The sequence below is a fragment of the Pteropus vampyrus genome, unplaced genomic scaffold, assembly GCF_000151845.1.
Source record: "Pteropus vampyrus isolate Shadow unplaced genomic scaffold, Pvam_2.0 Scaffold202, whole genome shotgun sequence".
NCBI lineage: Eukaryota > Metazoa > Chordata > Mammalia > Chiroptera > Pteropodidae > Pteropus > Pteropus vampyrus.
Genome location: NW_011888983.1, coordinates 717,230 through 737,056, shown reverse-complemented (window position 1 = coordinate 737,056; position 19,827 = coordinate 717,230). Strand labels below are relative to the sequence as shown.

Below are 19,827 nucleotides of genomic sequence, written 5' to 3'. Positions count from 1 at the left end.
AAATTAATCAAGCTGAGATTACATTACCATTAAACATGTTAAAATACAACATTATTCTGTAGAGATAAACATTTCAGCCACACACTCTACATTTCTGAGAAAGTAGGCTAAAATTGAAGATATAGTCTTTGCCCATGAAACAGAAAGGCCAAGTGGCCTATATCTCTACCTCCCACAAAAATAACCAACTGCATTTTCAAATAGCCAGAATACACACAACACTCACTGAAAGAATTAAGTCTGAATAAAGCATCCCATTAACAAAAATTTGTTCTGCAGAATGAGAGAATTTCAAAATCTCTGGTTTAGCCATTATATTTGCCCACAACTAAATATGATACATATATATCTATCGCAGGCAGTTATCTGATATTTCTGGGTTTCTGTTACTTTGTACCCACTGGGGGCAACAGTTTCTTTGCAGCAATAATGGAAAAACCAGTGACAAATAAAAGATGGGAATAAAGCACATGCAATTGCTTGGGGGAAATTCTGCTGATCTATAAACTCAATACAAAGTGAAGACATCAAATTATTTAGAATTAACCCTTTTTTTATAACTAACACTGAAGTGTTATGCAAGAATCATACTTTGCTCAATTGAAAATGCTTAAAAAATGAGGCTCCTCATGTTAAGTGAAACTAGTCAAGAAATACCACGTTGTTGTATCCGTTTATATGAAATGTCCAAACAGAAACAATGTTGACTAGTGTGCCATAGGCTAGGCAGAGGGACCTGGGGACTAGGAGAATGGGAAGTGATTGCTACTGGATATGAGATTCTTTTTGAGGTGATGAAAATGTTCTATAATTAGATTATGGTGATAGTTGTATAATGCTGCAAATATACCATTAAATCATACACTTTAAATGGATGAACTTTATGGTATGTAAATATTTTAAAGCTGTTTTAAAAAATGAATATTGTCCACATAAAAAAAGTGAGGTTTCTCTGTACCAATACTTTATTTTATCTAAAAGGACATTTTCTAAAAATCTGCTATCATTTTTTAAAAGATAACTGCAAAAACATGGACACAATAGAAATAGTAGAAAGTTTAATCTACTACAGAAGTATATGTAAACAGGTGTATTTTTCATAAAAAATAAGTCTTTAACATTTCGCTGTTAACAGAACGACCTGATTTTTTTTTTTTTTTTTTTTACTTCTCATTAAAACCAACAGTGATTAAAACAGACACTCTCTAGATTTCCGGCATAGTAGAAATACTCAGTCACTACAACTTTTAACCAGGTAATAGCTTTCTTCCAACTTCCTGCAATGGGAGCCTGGGATTTAATGTCTGTGTTGGGATTCAAAACCACATTTGCTGAAACTAAAAGGCCCACTATAAACTCTAAGCCAGTTGCATTGTGTTTTAAATGATTCCATATTCTTTTGAAGAGAATACAAAATGATCAAGACAATCCATCAGAATCGGTTCTTTTCTAAAATATAACTGTACCTCACAAGAGTCTTTACGCAAAAATAATGATCCACTTTACTCCACTTACATCCTGATGAAGAACAAAGTAGCCATTACTACTGGCTAGGGACTGCTTAAACCTTATGATTTACTCATTCTTAAGAAAATGTTTTAATCACTTATTTCACTGTACTCATTAGTAATTAACTAGAATTCCATCTCAATACATCGAAGCTACATGCTCGCTTGAGTGTTGGAAAAGCAGATGGGAAGGTATGCAATTCAACCTCTTCCTAATAGAATTGAAAGGCCAAAGCCACAGTGGAAACACAGGTGGAGAGAAGTGATCAGAATAGGTTAGAAAATCTCTAGGATCCAAAAAGACAGAATAAATCCTGAAGAAATTGTATCAAAGACCACTTAGTAGTGGCATTTAGTTCTACCTCTTTAATACTACAACTAGTTTTACTACCCTTTATTAATACAAGCTGTAGTATCCAAGGGGTAGGAAATACACAACTTTAGCACAATGAAGACATTAAAATTGTTAAAGATTTCGCTTTCTTTGGTTCAGTCATCAATTCAAATGGAAACAGCAGCCAAGAAATCAAGAGAAGGTAGAGAATCGGATGAGTAGCTATGGAAGAATTCCAAAAGATCACCAAGAGCAAGGATGTGTCATTTGAGACCCAGGCTAAGATCGTCCCCATCCTCATATTCTCAACTACTACGTACGGATGCAAAAGTTGGACTGTGCAGAATGCCGATAGGGAAAAAAATGAAACATTTGAAATATGGTGTTGGAGGTGAGCGCTACAGATACCCTGGACCACCAGAAAGACAAACAAGTGGGTTCCTAGAGCAAATTAAGCCTGAAACATCACTGGAGGCAAAAATGACAAAACTAAAGCTGTCTTATTTTGGCAGATCATGAAAAGGCACGGCTTGTTGGAAAAGACAATAATGCTGGAAAAAATAAAAGGCAGCAGAAAAAGAAAAAGACCAAATATGAAATGGACTGACTCCATAAAAGAAGCCATAGACATGAGTCTACAGGAGTTGAGCAGGACTGTTGAGGACAGGACATTGTGGACATCATTTAATCACAGGGTTGCCAGGAGTGAGAGCTAACTCAATGGCACATAACACATATTTCTTCCTTGTCGTTGAATATTAAGATGTACCAGAATATGGTTCCAGTAGTGATAGGAACTCATGCTGAACCTTTCATATCATCACAAAGAGAATTATAAAAAGTGGTACTAGATTTACTAACACTGCCACTACTGCAGCAGATAGCTGCATTAGAACAAATGCCTCTGAGCTTTCTGCATCTAGCTCAGGTGATGGGTGTGACAGTAGCATTAAGACTGAGAAGCCTCGGCTAATTCCCTATACCTGCAAATGAGTCTGTATCTGATAAATTTACAACAAATTACAATGACTTCATTAAGCCTCTGCTCTTTCATAAGGTTCCTCTTGCAACCAACAGCACTATTCTCATCCAGGAAGCTAGATGTGCTCTAGTCATTAAAGAGCCTAATTGTCTATACAGGGCCTATCTCCATAATCATGACCCCCTTAGCACTACACCCTAATTCTGTACGCCACAAGTCATATGCCAGAACACACAGTCCAGGTGTTTTGACAAGCAGGCTTCCCCAAAACTCTGACTCCAGTTCACTCTACTAATAGAGAGGTAAGTGGCTTCAACCCTCTTGCCACAGCTCTACGAATCTAAATTCCAATCTGCACCTACCCAACTACCAGCACTAGAATCCATGACGAAATTACCACCACCTACCTCAACTAATCTGATACTTTCCCCCAGAGTCACAACTTCTAATAAAATCTGCCATGAATATCATTTGTTGCTCCCACTTCCTACAAACATGCTAGTGATGAATCAAAAATAACAAAGAAATCATGCTCTGGAAGTACATCTGTCACCCATGGTCAGCCAGAGCTCACCTAGCTCAATGCTTGGGTGCTACTCTCCTCCTTTACTGCTCCACCTGAGACCTCCCAAAGCTTCCAGCTTAGTCAACTTTCTCAGAAAGAGGAAGGCCACTCTGCTATCAAAAGCAGCTGTACTTCATTGCTGGAACTTCTAAACACTTAAATATTCATAAGAGTGCTCAAAAGACTTAAAAACTGCTCTGGTGGAGCCAGCTGAGCATGAGAGGAAATATATCTGAGGAATTTTACACCAGCTCTTGACAGCCTAAAGAAAGAGAGACTTAGAAAAAAGTCCCTTTTTTATCCCATACCCTAAAAATACATAATTTTGTTAAATCCTCACATCAACCTATATCCTATATAAGTCCAAGTATTTTGGACTTATATAGATCCTTATATAAGTCCCACATCAACATATATAAGTAAGGTAGGTTATTCGGGCTCCTTGAGGAATAGTTTTCCCAGTTTCCACACATCACAGATTCTACTGCAAGGTGACAACCCCAAAACTTTTTAATTCCATTTTTCATATAGCAAATATTTAGTACAAATACTAGTTTACATTTATTCATCCCTTTACACTTTTCAAAGAGCTTTGCCAAACACGTTATAATTTTCACAATCCAGAGATGTAAGCAGAGAATATATTATTCTCATTTTACTAATTAGGAAATGGAGAAAAAGTAAATTGTAAATCGGGCCAGGCATTTAAGTGCTGCATGGCTATCACAAACATGCACATCTTTCTATTTATAGTTGCTCTACACCCACATGGCTAAATATGTTACAATCAACCAGGAAAAAAAAATTACATGTGTATATACTGAGCACCTACTGTGTGACTAGAACAGTGTTCGGGACATAACAGACATTCAATAAGTATTTGCTGGGGGGATAAAGGCAGTGTCTACCTCATAGGATTATTAGAAGATTTAATGAGTCACATGCTTAGAATGGTATCTGTCTAGCAAACACTCAATATTAGCCATTGCTATTTTTTTAAAAAAATGAAGGAACCACAGGAATAGTCTAGGCTGAGGGAGTAGCATCTTTAAAAGGTCCTAGAGCAAAAGTATACATTTCATCAATATGGCTGAAATATGGAGAGCAGCGTGCAAAGAAGCTGGAGAGGTACCCAGGCCAAATCAGGTAGGGCCTTCCAGTCCACATAAGTGTGATGACCTTTTTAAACCAGGGACAACAGAAACACATTAAACAATTGTTTGCAGGGGAGAAACATGATTAGATCTTTTGAAAAGAACATTTTGACTGCAGGTAGAGAATGGATTAGAGAGACCAAAGGTGTTCAAGGAGACATCTGAGGGCTATTTCAACAGTCCCACCAAAAGACAGAAGCTGTTAATTTAGGCTAGGATGGCTGCAGTGGAGGAGGGAAGTGAATTAATTCAATAAATATTTATGAGGTAAACTCAACAAGACTTGCCAACTGGACTTTCTGATTGTTAGATGTAGGGGACAAAGTAAGGGAAGAACCAAGATTACCAGGTGTTTGACAGCAGCACCTGGAGAAAGAGCAGGCTGAGGGGCAGATAAGTTGTCTTGGACATGCAAAGGTTAAGTGCATGTAAGAAATCCAAGTGGAGATAACTGTAGGCAGCTAGATATACAGATCTAGGGGGAGTGAGAGGGGTCCGGACTAGAGACAAAGATCTAAAAGGAATACTTACTTGAGGGGAAAGGAGAGAGAACGCAGATTAAGACAGCAGTGACATCGGACACAGCCCTGAAGCACACCAACTTTTGGGGTGAAGAGCAGGCAAGAGATTAAGAGGTGACAGCTTCTTGTCTCAAAATCTTATGTGAAAATCTGATACCTGAACCATGTGGCTATATAGGATTGTAGTAATTCATTGTTCTCTGTAGCCTCTCTTGCAATAATGAAAAGTAATTTAGTAAGTTCAATGTCTAAACCAATCCTAACCAAAGGAAATGAAAAATCACCCAGTAAATACTGACTCCGGGGAGTATCTAAGGATTCTCCATCAGAAGAATATCTGGTGCTGACAATCTTCATTCTATCTCCTTACCAGAAGCATTAATAACATTTATCCTTTCAGGCAAATTGGAATGACTGCACAAAATAAGGAATTTTCTATATTTAAATCTAATAAATATGTCATATTATCTCACACAAATTACTTTATCTTTAAAAAAGTAAAGTAAATGGGGAAATTGTTTTTTTTTAATGGGTTTAGAGCTTGTTTTGCAAGATGAAAAAGTTCTGGACATATGTTTCACAACAATGTAAATATACTTAACACTACTGAACTGTACCCTTGAAAATGGTTAAGATAGTAAATTCTATATTGTAGTTTTATCCCAATTGTAAAGTAAACAATAAATAGTAATATATAAATACACTATGAAAGTTATCAAAATAATATAGCCCCCAACTCCAAGAAAAGTGAAAGGTTTTGCTTAACAGTGGCTTGGAAGAATTGGTTAAAGAATAATATACTGTGAGAGCTCCATCACATTTTTAGTGAAAGTATTGTACTTCTGCCCTGAAAAACAAGATTTGACCCATAGGATGTTGTAGTCTATATATTTTAGCGTTAAAACAGGAGGCACCAATGTTGCTTGTTGAACTGAAATGCCTAGAGAAGGGAAGAGTGCCAGGTGAAGCTACAGCACTCCTTCAGCCCTCCCAGAGCTTCATTTGGTCAGAGGAAACTGCCTCAACTCCCTAAACACCCAAACACTAAAGAAGTACAACCCTTTAATCCTAAATTCTCCTTGTAAACATTAACACGCCTCCCTGTCAAGTCCACTCAGTGTGAGTTTTGGGGACAAAATCCACCGCCACTTGCTGATGCTAAGCCAGTCCTTTCTTTCTGGAGTCTCGGATGATCACGGTGCTTACCACCCTCGGCAAGGACACCCTTATCATCCTCTACCTTGTATAACAATTGGTTATCCTTATGTCCTTCCTCCCCACGGCACTCACTGTAAGCTTCTAGAGTACAAGAGATCTGGATCTGAGTCCGGTTCCTCTTGACAACCACCGTATAGCCTAACACAGTGTCTGGTTTGCGTGGGTGCCCAGTCAATGACAAAGAATACTGGAAGAAGTCCTCCTCTGGCTTTTCACTGCCCACTTCGTTGCCCCTTAGAGACTATAGTTCTGAGCAGCGGAGGAGGAACAAAGAAGGATGCTAAAAAAATCAGTCGTACACCTAACGACTCAAAAAGGGTAAATCGTCCCATCACATGAGGGTTTAAAGCACTGAAAGGAGAGTGAAAGGGAAAAGGCCACTTCTGGGGCAGCACATTAAAGAATCAATCAGACACAGGCCCAAGCCCTGAGGGGCTTACAAACCAGCGAGGAAGGTAGACACTGGCAACCACGATAACAACACTCGAAGGGACCTCGGGTCTCCAGGATAAAGGGGTGCAGCTTCCTCACGGCCGTCCCTGGGATCTAAAGACACCACCTGGCCGCCCTCGCTAGCTCCTGCACTCACTCTTGTCCAAGGGGCGGGTTAGTTCGGCCCCGACATCGCCATCCGCGCTGGGGCCCTGAGGTTTCACAGTCAGCGGCACGAACAAGGACGTGTTCGGGGATTTGGAACCCCCTGAGGCAGAGGAGGAGGCGGAGGCAACGGCAGGAACGCGCCCCAGAGACCCAGGATAGAGCCCAACGTGGGGCCGAAAGGCAGAGCAGGCCGCTGCCCAGTGGCCAGCGTGGCGCCCCACCGGGAGCCGAGCCCACAACAGGGCACTGCGGGGTAGGGACATCGCGGCCGCAGGCCCTAAAGTAAACTGGCTAGAGCAGCGCAGGGACACGGCGGCGGACAGAGACGCACACTGCTAGCGCCTACTGTCCGGAAAGACCCGGATCGAGCAGGAGAGCTGCCCAGGAAAACGCCCGACCAATAAAGGAGACGTAGTGCCGTAGGATGGCTCGCAAAGAGGAGGAAAAACTTAGGAATGAAAGCAGAAAAGATAAATTCTTGTCTTCTCTCTTTCATTAGATATTGAAGTCAGCTTTCTTTAAACTTTAAGTTTAAGGTTTAAAGGAAAGAAAATAATCAGGCACCTTTGGGGATGTCACAGATGAGAGGAGGGGGCCTACGAGCTGTGTCACGTGACTCAAGCTGGCCCAGAGAGTAGCACGTGTGCAGCGCAGTGAGCGGAGAGGTCGTAATTGAGGTGGAAGGTACTGTCTGTGTTTTGAGCACCAGCATGGCTTGCAGACTTGAACAGTAAAAACTGTTGCCCAAAAGTGTCTTGTGTTAACTTTCGTGTTCTTGATAGAGTAGCATTAAGAACATAACTTTCTGCCTTACAGAAACGTTGCCAAGGAATTTCGATCTACAGCTTATAAGGTAAACCCCTTGTGTGACACGCGTGTAACTACTTTTACTTTAATGTGAGCAGTTTGTGTACATCATTCTAGCGGCCAGTAGGTCACAATAACGTAGCAAAGATATGTCCTCTACCCCCGCCGAAGTTTAGTCTCGTTTGCCTTGGTTATACACCGTCATATGAAGTTGCAACACATTATTTTCAAAATACACTTAGATTTTCCACCTCTCTCCCTCATTATACTTAAACCATTAAGATCTTGTAACTTGAAGGAATGTGTCATGTGATATGCAATATTATGTGTCAAATAGGGTTCCAATAACAATTTGCTATGTGCTTTTTTTTTTAATGGTTGTGCAAACTTTTCTTTCTAACTTTACAATGCATCATAAACGTTTTTCCATGCAATGGATGAAAATCTGCTACTGAAACACAGAAGGCTGCAGATGGATAACGAGAGTGACAAAGCAAAGTATTAGCAATATGGTTAAAGCCCAGGCGCTGGCAAATGCCTGGCCAGGCACTACACAAAAGGAATGTCTTCAAAGACCGGTTGTGGGGCCCTGTAGCCACCCCTGAGTCCCTTGGGCCCTAGGGTGGAAAGAGTCCTGTAAACTTGCATCCACATATCGCCCCCCGCCGCAATTTCTTTCTGGTTTTCTCCACCTCCTTCTCTACCCTAGCCATCTCGTCAAATTCTCTTATCATCTCTTCATTGCTCAAATGCATATCATGTATGGCCTCCTTGTATTTCTTGAGGCACTGAGCCGGCCCTTTGTTGGTTTTTCTTTTGGCTTTCCTGAGTATGTCATCCCCAGCTGGGCCCTTCCCTGCAGCCCTTGATTCGCTGGCTGGTTTTCCTTTTGGCTTTCCCTCACTGGCTTTCCCTCACTTACTGGCTTTCCCTCTTCTTTTGACTTTCCCTCCTTCTCTGGCTTTTCTTTATCATTAAGTATTTCCCCATCTTTTGTGTTTTCCTTGTTTTCTATCTTTCCCTCATTTTCTAACGTTTCCTTGTCTTCCAGAGTATAAGTTATTTCTGGCTTGTACTCTGAAAGTACAAGATTTCCCACATCCTGTGTCTCTTCTTAGTTTTCCATCTTTCCTTGGTTCTCAGGCATTCCTTCATTTTCGTTGCAGAGTTTTTCCATGTTGAGATGTCCCCTCCTTTTCCTGTCCTGCAAGAATTCTGACAGTTCCTCCTAGTGGAGTGCTGAGAATAACAGACACACAGACCTGAAAGAACCTGGAGCAACAATTAAGGGATCTGACACAGCTCAGGGTCCAACAGCAGCCACTAAGTGCTTTTTATTCAGAGAATACTTTTTAAACATCAGGGATACAAGTAGAGGGTCCCTTGCCCTCAAAGAGTTTATTATCTGGTTTTGATGATACGAAGAGTACATGTTAAGTAATGCAAATAATTACTCAGTTTATTGTGAGTTCTAAGAACGAGAAATTTCAGAACCTTTAAAAGATTTCTGCCAGACTTAAGAGCAAACAAAAGACAAATAGAGGAGTAAGGAAATTCTAATCAGAGGAAACGATGTAAACAACTATGGAAAAGCATATTGAAAAATTTTAAATACCAGAGTTAAGCCAAGTCTCATTCCGTGTTTTGCAGATAGTCATTATATTTTTGAGAAATCAATTTAGAAACTATCTAGGACAGATAGGAAGGGAAGCAGGGTTTGCCACCCCAAAATATGCCTTTTGAGTTCTTATTATTTTTAAGAAACAAAAGACTCAAGAAAACTGAAAAGACCCCTAATTGCCTAAAATTTAGATAGAAGACCTGCTCCAGAAAGTGAGCTATTATTATCAATAACTATTTATTATGGACATAGATGGGGGGGTGGGAGGGAGGAGACATAGTCAGGCTCATTTGATCAGAGGCCTCTCTGTGTCCCATTATTAAAGAGGGCCCCAACACACACTTATTTACCCAACAATTGCTTTACCATCTCCATGTAAATTGCCTTCCTGCCCTTTTAGAGTTTCAAACCACAACCTACCCCTCCTAGCTCAAGATGGCATATAAGCCTCAACTACCCAATGTGTCCCAGGGTCTCATATTCTTGGAACCCCTGTATGTACATAAATAAATTTGGTAATTTTCTCCTGTTAATCTTTCTTCATGTTAATTTGATTATTAGTCCAACAAGAGCTTAGAAGGGTAGAAGGAAAAATTTCCCTTCCTCACAACTGGAACCTCACCCCCCTAAAAAAAGACAAGAGGAAAACCCATTATAACTATAGCAAAAGTTGACAATGGTGGATTCGTATGTCTGAATTACAGTAGAGACTATGTATATGGACTGGAATTTACAAAAGAATCTAGACAATTTAAAAAGTGACTAAATATGATAGAAAATGGCATTAAATAAAGATGTCTCATCAGATTTGGAAAGTAGGAGAATGGATAAGCCAAACTTTTAATATTCAACTGAGACTAGTGTTGTTATCCTCTTGTTAATATACCTGACAACCATGTATATTATTGGGTCAGAATCAACAATTGTGGCTTATGGACATAGTAACATATCCTAATACGGTTTTTTAGAAAAAAATCGCTCTTAAAACTATTTTAACTGGTAACTTCATTTGTACCTCCTTGCAGGTAAAAAGTGCAGTCTAAATTTTATGATAGCATGTATAGGTTTTCCTCTTCATCCATTCATAAAGTTATACAAACATTTAAATGGGGAAATTCAACATAAATATTTTGCTTTTACAGGATAGAGCTGGCATACCCTTTGGAGGATATTTATAGCACTGTTATCAGCACCTAGCACATATTAGAGCCTCCATAATTGTTTGTTGAATAAATGCAATAACCATGTAACTGGTATCCTTGTCTGCTCTCAAGCCTCCATCCATACTTCGCAGTCACCATAATGATCTTTTGAAAATACAAATGTAGTTGTTACTCTTGCTTGAAATCCTTCAGTGAATTCTGAATAAGTGTTCAGATAAAGCTCATACTCCAGTCATTTGTATGGCATCCAAGCCCCTTCCTAAATTGGCCTTCTTTATATACCTTTTCCAGCCTCATCTCTCTACTCCCCAAATCTATCATTCTATTTATGCCAGAACTACATACCAGTTATGTCATCACTTCTCACTTCTATATCTCTGAACACATTGGGTACCCCTCTTCTATGCCGTATCAATATCATAGTACTAAATATCATAGTATCAATATCATAGTACTAAAACCGTATCATTGTTTCTAGAGTAGTACTCAAACTTGAGGGTGCAACAGACTCATCTAGAAAACATTATTGGGGCCTTCTCCGAGTTTCTGATTCTATAGGTCTAGGATGGGGCCCAAGAGCTTGCATTTCTAATGAGTTTCCTGGTGGTGTTGGCCTGTGGACCACACTTTGAGAACCACTGCTATAGATTATGTCCCTTCAGGGTAGGGCCAATGAAACACTCAGGAAACATGGATAAATGAATAAATGTAGAAATAAGTGGGGGATGGGGAAAGGAAGTGGGAGAAGTAAAGGTAACCCAGGTGGTAGGGAATAAAATGAGCAAGTTATCTCTTTGCCTTTGCTATTAACAAAAGCTGGCATGACCATTTCACAAGATCACATCCTTAGATTTCTCTTACATTTTGACTATCAAATTCTATAATTTGAAGTTTCTAGTATTTTTCCTATGTAAGGTTATCATTTAGGTACTGAATTGTTTTTCCTAAGTGAATTTTAAAAATTTACTCTTAGAATCATGGAATATTAGCTAGAGCAAGAAGGGTTCTTAGACATTATCTGGTCCAGTTTCCCCAAACCTAGGGAGGGAGCAGCTATCAGATGCATTTGTGGAACTTGTAGATAGCACTCACATGGCCCTGCTCTGCTGTCTTCCTCTCCAGGGCCTGATAACACTCCTAGAGAAGCTAGTCTATTTCCTTTATTCTAAAGCTGAGGTGCATAACAGTTCTTGTCCATAACTTTATTACATTTGGACCCATATATTTTTTCTAAAGAACACATTTAATTTTATAATCACTAGGAAAATTATGTTCATCCATTTATTCAGATATTGAATGTATATTATAAGCACAAAGTATATCAAAACAGGCTGAGCCCTGAAGAGGCTTCAAATCCATACAATGTCTTGAAAAGTGTGGGCAGCACAGTTCTGGAGATGTACATGGAGTGCCTTGGCCACACAACAAAGGGACATCCAACTTTGACTTGGAGATGAAGATGGTGTCAGCCAAGATGGGCCAGGAGAGCCTTACTAGAAGTTAGCTGTAGTGCAGGAAGAGTGGTCGTTCTCCAAGGAGCCTGGCATAATTGGAGCTGAAAGTGTGTTTTGTAATATAGAATTTAAACTTTATCTGGGAATCGAGTCACTAAGATTTTAGATAAGGGAGTTATATAAGAATTATATTCAAAGAAGACCCCAAGCCTAAAAAAGGATGTATTTAAGGGTGTGCATTTTTCTCACCATGTCTTTATCTGATTTGAAACTCAAAATGTTACATTCCAATTCAGGCTTGTATAAACCCCTAGAGTGTGTGCCTTTATATATGTTCAACAGATTCAGCTGAATATAAAAAAACATAAGACTTTACTACCACAGTATTGAGTATCCCAACTACTTATCTCCTTGAAAGAGTCCAACATATGCCACTGTGGCATAACTATTTGGTGGCAGAAGGAAATTTTAACTTTGGGTGGTGAATACACAATGCAACCAATATACATATTACTGAATTGTACACTTGAAACCTATTGATTTTATTAACCAATGTCACCCTAATAATTTTAATTAAAAAAATTGAAATTGACAATATTTGTAAAAAAATTATCACTATTATCTTTTTTTTTTTCTTAAGTGCCTACTAGGTGGTCTCCCATCCAAATACTAACCAAGTCTGACCCTGCTTAGCTTCCGAGATCTGCTGGGATTGGGCAAATTATGGCTTCTTAAACTACTGAGCAAACCTGGCCTCAATGATAAATCTGACAATGAGAAAATTTGAGAATAGAACTATTTTAAATCATTCAAACAGCAAGCTCAGTATCTGCTTCAAATTCTTTATTATACATCATAACTGCACAAATTTGAGGCTGGTTAAATACAACTGGTTTTCAAATTTTCTTTGAATATTTTCTAGATTACTACATGCAAGTGACCATGAAAATATTTGGCATTTTAAAATTTTGAAACTCTGAACAGGCACTTACATGAAGGAAAACATTACCATTTACAGATATCCACATTTAAAATAGATGCTCCAGCACATGGTACATGGAATCTTTTGCCAATAAAGAAGTTGGTTACTGACCATTTTATCAAAGTGCCATAGTAGTAAAACAAGTTTAAAGAAATGTAATTTGGGTTACTTAGCTTACTCATAAAGTAAGGTTAGCTGACGAGACTTGCACTGAAGTGTATAAAAAATATTGGTACAAAAACCAATGAACCACAAGTGAAAAGTAGTTTCACACAACAGGCTTCATTGTTTTAGTTCCTACATCCCACGTTTAGTGTATTTGAGATCAGACCTCATGCATATAAACATGACTGCAGCCTTTTATACAGACTTTGAGCAAATGACTTAAATTTAGTGTTAAAAATTTTAAACAGAGTGAGTGAAATTTAAAATTGAATTTGAACTAGCCAAAGTTCCAATTTAACAAATATGAAATTGTCCAGATCTGGATAACTCGTGCTTAATAGGTCCACCTGAATTCTCCCATCTTCAAATCCTCTCCTGAAAAGAGAATATTTGTGAAGTCAAGAAAATTATATTTGCATGTATGTGGTAAAAAGATTCCTTAAATTAAAAATTATTTCAAAGTATCAGTGGAAAATTATATGGTTTTAACAAGTTCTAAAAAGCCAACATAGAGTCAACTCCCATTGCAGGAAACATGCAGTAGAACCTGCTGGGTAGTAGTAGCAAAATGGTTACTTAACATGGCCAAAAAAAAAAGCTACATAATCCTTTGGGGAAAAATTTTAATATTCTTACCACAGAAGACTTCAAAGAGAATAAAATTCAGGAAGCCATGGAATGGTAGACTCAGAGCACCTACAGTGAAACATTCCATATGCATTTCTCAAATACATATGCAAAACCACAAATGTAGTACTCAAAAATATTGAGATGCCATGTTTTAAATCTCTGCAGGATATAAGGGCCACTCAGGTTTTCTAATTTTATTCGAACACAAAATATTTATTTTTTTGCATGTAGAGAATAAGAGGTAATCATTAGCATGACAAGAGGATTTATAATCAACATTATGCAGAAAGAAAGCAAAATTACAAATACCAGCCTACTCATATGAAAATCTTTAATGTTTATGCTGATGCATATATGAGTGCTTATCATCAAATTAAAAAAGAAACGGCAGCTTAAGAAAGTTCCAGTGTTTCAAAGAAAGCACTTTTTTTAATGTATATACATGAAGAACATTTAGTTATATCATAAAATAAATGCAGCACAGTAAGATAAAGGAAGACTATTATGAGTGGACTTTTGGCCTTTTTTCCTCCACATGCTGCAACCATCTTTAACCTGCTAAACTCAATCTCAATGGATATAGGAGGTTTTTGTTTTTCTTTTTTTCTCCTACTCAGTTCACATTTCAGGCTGTTCAGCAGATGCCTGTGATTCCGGAGATTCAAATCGCTGGTGAAAGTTTGTTCTCTGTTTCCTCAGTTTTTCGGGAGCTTTTCGCCATAAAATGATCTCCTATTTTTAAAAAAAAAAATGCACAATATCAACAAATTAATGTTCTCGTATTATGCCTTAAATTTTCACCATGAAAATAATGCCACTTCAATTTTAATAAAAATAAAGTTAAACTCTTCCCTACTAAAGCTCGACTCTTTCCTGACTGACCCACTTTCTTCCAATTCTAAACTTGGAATGCCCTTTCTGCCAACTCTGCTCCCCCGCAACCAGCACCCATGCACACCACCACTACTACCATCAATCCCATCTGGCACAAAGTTCTAGCTATTACTGATTTAAAGAATTCTTAAAATCCTTTAGTTTGCTGGTCCACTGCCTTTATTCAAGTTCAAGCCGTTGTCACTTCAATCTTAGATAATAAAATACCTTTCTAGTAGATCACTGCCTCCACTGCCTGAGGCCCCTTTCAAATCCATCCTTCCTATATCACTACCAGTAGTCTAAAACATTGCTTGGATTGGTCTTCAGTAGTTTTCAGCACCTCCAGGATAAATCTCCAACCAGGCATTCAAGGCCCTCCATAACCTTTATCCAATGTACCAATATCACTCTCTTGCCTCCCTAGACGTGCATCCCCAACCAGCCAAACTGAGTTACTCTCTGCCTCCAATGCACTCCAAATAAACTTACCCTACATCTTGCCCTGTATATTGTTCAATTCTCTATTCCTCAGTCTATCTAAATCTGACCCTAACTAATCCATCCTGAGATCTCTTCTAAATTCTTAAAATTATTTGCTTCAAAGTCATGACAAGTTTTTGTTTTTTTGTTTTTAACATGTCAGAATTTAAACATCTAAATGAACGTCCACGGGAAGCAATATAATTCACTCAACAGGGCCACAATATGTAATTGATTTGGAAATTATAAATTTTGTACAATCTATTTTGAACTTGTAAATGACCTATGTTTAATTACACAGCATTATTAGTGTAATAAATTTTCTTCTAAATTACTGTCAAACTATTGTTTTCTGTTAATTTTTTTCCCTGATACATCTGCAATGTGAGACCTTCGAGGATACACCATGTTTATAAAATGTAGTTTTCGTATTCTTCACAGCACTGACCACAGAATTTCTAATTAATTTTGAACACTCAACTGACATTCAAATATTTATTAATCTGATTCAGAATACAGAAAACCATTCTAACCAATTTTCATTCAAAATTCACTAAAGGTTTACTTTTTAAAATGAGAACAAGTTTATGATAAACATTTTCCATAAAAAAGTATTAGATCTGGGTCATCTGATGGACATTTGTAACAGAATTGTTTAATAAGGAGAAAACAGAAACCCTGGAATCCATCAAGTTAATGAAGTCATTAAAAGTGATAATGGAAATCTATATTTGTTGATATAGGAAAGATATTCAGAATAAGACACGAGTGAAAAAGCAAATTAAAGAACAACATGCATTATATGATCTAAACACACAAACTGTCTGGAAAACTAATCATGATGATGGAATTTTTGTTGACCTTTACTTCATTCTGTTCTTTATTGCCTGATTTTTTATTATTATTATTTTTTTTTAACAAACAGCAGGTACTGTTTTTAGAACACACAAAACTTTCAAGAGAAAAATTAAAGCCCTGCTAAATTATAGCCCATTCTGGAGAATGCCTGAGAAGAGATTTATCACAGCACAATTCCATTCATGCCTACTTCCTTACCATACTCTCAGTGTTCACTTAGTCACCCCCTTGCTCCGGGATAGTAAAGCTTAGAAGAGTCTTTTCAAGTATTTTTAGAACTGCCATTAAACAGAATACCAGCCTGGGTGGCACCATACCTGCTGCTTGAAGTACCTTCTGTCTTCCTCATCAACAAGGACTAGATTCAAAAAGTACCTTACTGAAAATTTTTTGTTCACATCTCTCATTGTTGGAGTTGGGTCATATCCTGCTAAAAACAGTCTTATTGGAATTGATTCACCTGGAAAAAAAAAGCAATTTCCATTTAATTCTAAAAGATTATTAAATATAGTCACATAACACATATAGAACACTATATAGAGAAAATACTAATGCCTCAGTTCTTCATGAGATGGCAGCATAACAAAAACTTCAAACCAGGGTTTCTCAGCCTTGGCACTATTAGCATTTTGAGCTTGTTAATTCTTTGTGTGGGTAAGGTCCTGTGCACTGTAGGAGGTTTAGCAGCACCCCTGGTCTCTACCCACTAGATGCAAGTAGCACTCCCCAAGTGTGACAACCAAAAATGTCTCCAAGCATTGCTAAATGTCCTAGGGGTGAATGATAGGAGGGACAGCAAAACTGCCCCTAGATGAGAACCTCTGCTCTAGAGCCAGAATGCCTGAATTCTAATCCCAACTCTGTAGTTTACTGGCTATGTGACCTTGGCCAAATCACTTAACCATTCTGTTTCAAGTTTCTTATCTGTGAAATGAGGAATACCAATAATATTCATCTTTTAGAGAATTTGTAATAACTATATGGGTTAATACTGTATGTAAAAATCTTAGGAAGTTTACCATAATATCTAATCATGTGTGTAAATGTTTGAATACTTATTACTAATTCATCCACAGGAACATGTTCAGAATGATGACTCTTCTTTGTTACCAAAAAGACTGCCATTCAGATTCTCATGGCTTCTCTTTCCCTAAGGGTAAGTATGTGCATATTCTGTTTGGAATCTTTTTATGTAATACTTTTCTTATGCATATCTATTTCCTGAAAGATAGATATACAACCCATCAGTATACATAAAAATTTGTGGCTGCTGGAATTTTACAAAGTTGCATAACATAAGAGTACACACACATGGGTCTTGGAGTCAGAAAGACCTGGCCTCAAATCCAACACTGCAATGATTATTGAAGGAAACCAGAATATATCACTACATAAATGCCTCTTTGACATAAAAATTATTTTGAGCTATAAGCAATTAAGAAGCAGCAAAAGCAGAAAAGGCTCCTCCTTTTCTGCCTACAGGGAGATATAAATTCTCCTTTTACTGTAGAGATTTGTCAGCCCAGGGGTGGTACCTGCAAACGAACCTTACTCCACTGGTTTTCTTTCATGTATTTATCTTCCACAGTTTTCCATCCTTGGAAACCTAAAACTACTTTCCTTTGTCTAGTTGTTTCTCTCCAAATTTATTGTTATTTTTAAAGATACTATATAAGATGCTGAAATTCTAAGCTACTGCTTTGAGTTACTTTTTTTGTGGTTTCTCCTGCATGATATGCACTGCAAACATTAAACTTTTTCTCTTACTAATCTTTTTTGTTAAACAGTCCTAATTGAAAATCTAAGATGGGTAGAAGTAAAGTTCTGCCTCCTCTAACAGTTTTTTTAAAAAATTTCTTTGCATCTTGGTTTCATCTGTAACATAAAGGATACCATCACTCTACTCAAAGGGTGGTAAGTAACTTTAAAGCAGCGGTCCCCAACCTTTTTGGCACCAGGGACCAGTGCTCCAATGAGAATCTAATGCCTGATGATCTGAGATGGAGCTGAGGTGGTGATGCTCGTGCTGGGGAGCGGCTGCAAATACAGATGAAGCTTGGCTCCCTTGCCCACCAGTCACCTCCTGCTGTGCAGCCCAGTTCCTAACAGGCCATGGACTAGTACTGGTTTACGACACAGGGGTTGTGGACCCCTGCTTTTGAGAACCCGAAAGTAAAATGCCTCATCTACAGCTGGCACTAAATAAATGGTAGCTACTTTTTGAAGTAATTACTAACAGAGAAAAGCCAAAGACATAAATTTAAAATGATAAATACTGGCTTCATTATCTTACACACTGAACATTATCTAGTAATGGAACTACTTACTTTCCTTGGGGATACAAGGATTCTAGAATCCCACAGGAATTAATACTCAGCTATACTGTACCTTATGTTCAGCAAGAATAAAAAAGATCTACAGAAATGAACTATTATGAAGACAATCAAAGTATTCCCAATTCAGAACTAGAAGACAGACATGTCTTCTAAATTCTAAATTTAAACTGAGTAAAAAATTAAATCTTATTTCAGACTATTAGTCTTCTCAGTATTTATACAAAGATGATCTTAAAAACCATTATTGTTAGAATCATTTTAAGAATTCACAAATATTCTCATACTGAATACTTTCAAATTAAACTGCCATGAACACTGCTGTCTGCATTACCTGTAACACAAGTGAAAAGTGTGTTACCTTTTACTGGTGCGCCATCCATTATTTCATATTTAGCGATTGTTTCTGTTTCTGTTGTGGTACTGGGTCCTAGTGAAATAATGTAAATGATATTAACTTTAAATATTTCCAGAATATAATTTCAAGTCTTATACCTTCTTCCTATCTTCCTACTACATCATTTTAGTACTAATTTATCTTCTCATATTATAAAAACGTTGATCATTCTTTTCTATTTCTCGCTCTACACTCAACATACTTAACACTTTATACATCAGAACATTACAGTGACATGCTAGTAATGTAGCACTCAAACTGTCTTCTCTTGGAGTTATTTAACTTAAATATAAACAAAACATCAAACTGAATACTTAACTGACATATAGTTCTTTCAAATTTGGGGACTTAACCCTCTACAAAATTATTTTGCAAACCAGAGACATTTTAAAAAGTCAATAATGTGGTAAGTGAAAAAAGTGTATCAAAACATAAAGTAATGATCCCAATAGTGTAAAATATAAAATATGCAAAGGCTATTGTCTATCTGTTCTGGATGATGAGTACAGATTATTTTTTAAACTTTCTAGAATTGAATAAAATTTTTATACTCAGAAAAGATGTTTAAGTAAACAATTTGTTTTTAAACAACAAATGAAAACCTGAAGTTTGGTTTTAATGTCTTTAAATCATTTAAACTTATATTAGCAGGTAAAAAAGGGAGATTAAGAAATCATAGACATTTATAATTATGACTACCAATTACAAATTCTTAACAAGTGTTGCTGAAAATTATTTTCGGCAAAAACCCAACAAAACTACAGAGGACAAACTAAATCTATATGCTAATTAAAATTAAAAAGCAATTATGAACCAAGAAATTATTTGGGTGCAAGTGATCAGTCATTTGGAGAAAAATAAAGTTAAATACATATATCTTACATGATGACAAATTCCACATGATTTAAAAATTTAAAGAAAATCTCCAAACTATAATGTATTATTTTAGTAGAATCAAGAACAGAAAATTATCTTTAGAACCGCAATGTGAAAAAGGCCTTTATAACTGTGGCACAAAACTCAGAGTCATAAAAGGAAAAACTAATTAATTTGACTACATAAACATCAAGAATTTCTACATGGCATAAACCACAACAGCAAGATAAATTGGGGAAAGTTTTTCTGCTCTTAACAGAAAAAGGGATTGATTTCCCTAATGCATAAAAGAGTTTTTACAAA

General features: G+C 37.3%; 2 protein-coding genes, 1 long non-coding RNA gene and 1 pseudogene across 3 annotated transcripts in view; 1 reads left to right on the top strand and 3 right to left on the bottom strand.

Moving 5' to 3' along the window:
• The window catches only part of SUPV3L1 (Suv3 like RNA helicase), a 28,255-nt gene extending 21,011 nt beyond the window's left edge, over window positions 1–7,244 (bottom strand). Inside the window, exon 1 of the mRNA XM_011372153.2 lies at window positions 6,872–7,244. Coding sequence (XP_011370455.1) covers window positions 6,872–7,145 — 274 coding nt within the window. The 5' untranslated portion in view covers window positions 7,146–7,244. The remainder of the gene's footprint in view (window positions 1–6,871) is intronic.
• A 61-nt stretch (window positions 7,245–7,305) lies between these two features.
• Window positions 7,306–19,827, top strand: part of LOC111746792 — a 26,364-nt gene continuing 13,842 nt past the window's right edge. The window contains exons 1-2 of the long non-coding RNA XR_002783263.1: window positions 7,306–7,735; window positions 16,995–17,074. This is a non-coding gene — a long non-coding RNA (uncharacterized LOC111746792). The remainder of the gene's footprint in view (window positions 7,736–16,994; window positions 17,075–19,827) is intronic.
• LOC105300105 lies at window positions 8,064–8,995 on the bottom strand (annotated as a pseudogene).
• VPS26A (VPS26, retromer complex component A) overlaps window positions 12,756–19,827 on the bottom strand; it is a 31,331-nt gene continuing 24,259 nt past the window's right edge. The window contains exons 7-9 of the mRNA XM_011372152.2: window positions 18,613–18,681; window positions 16,236–16,378; window positions 12,756–14,436 (exon numbers count right to left, since the gene is read on the bottom strand). Coding sequence (XP_011370454.1) covers window positions 14,323–14,436; window positions 16,236–16,378; window positions 18,613–18,681 — 326 coding nt within the window. The 3' untranslated portion in view covers window positions 12,756–14,322. The remainder of the gene's footprint in view (window positions 14,437–16,235; window positions 16,379–18,612; window positions 18,682–19,827) is intronic.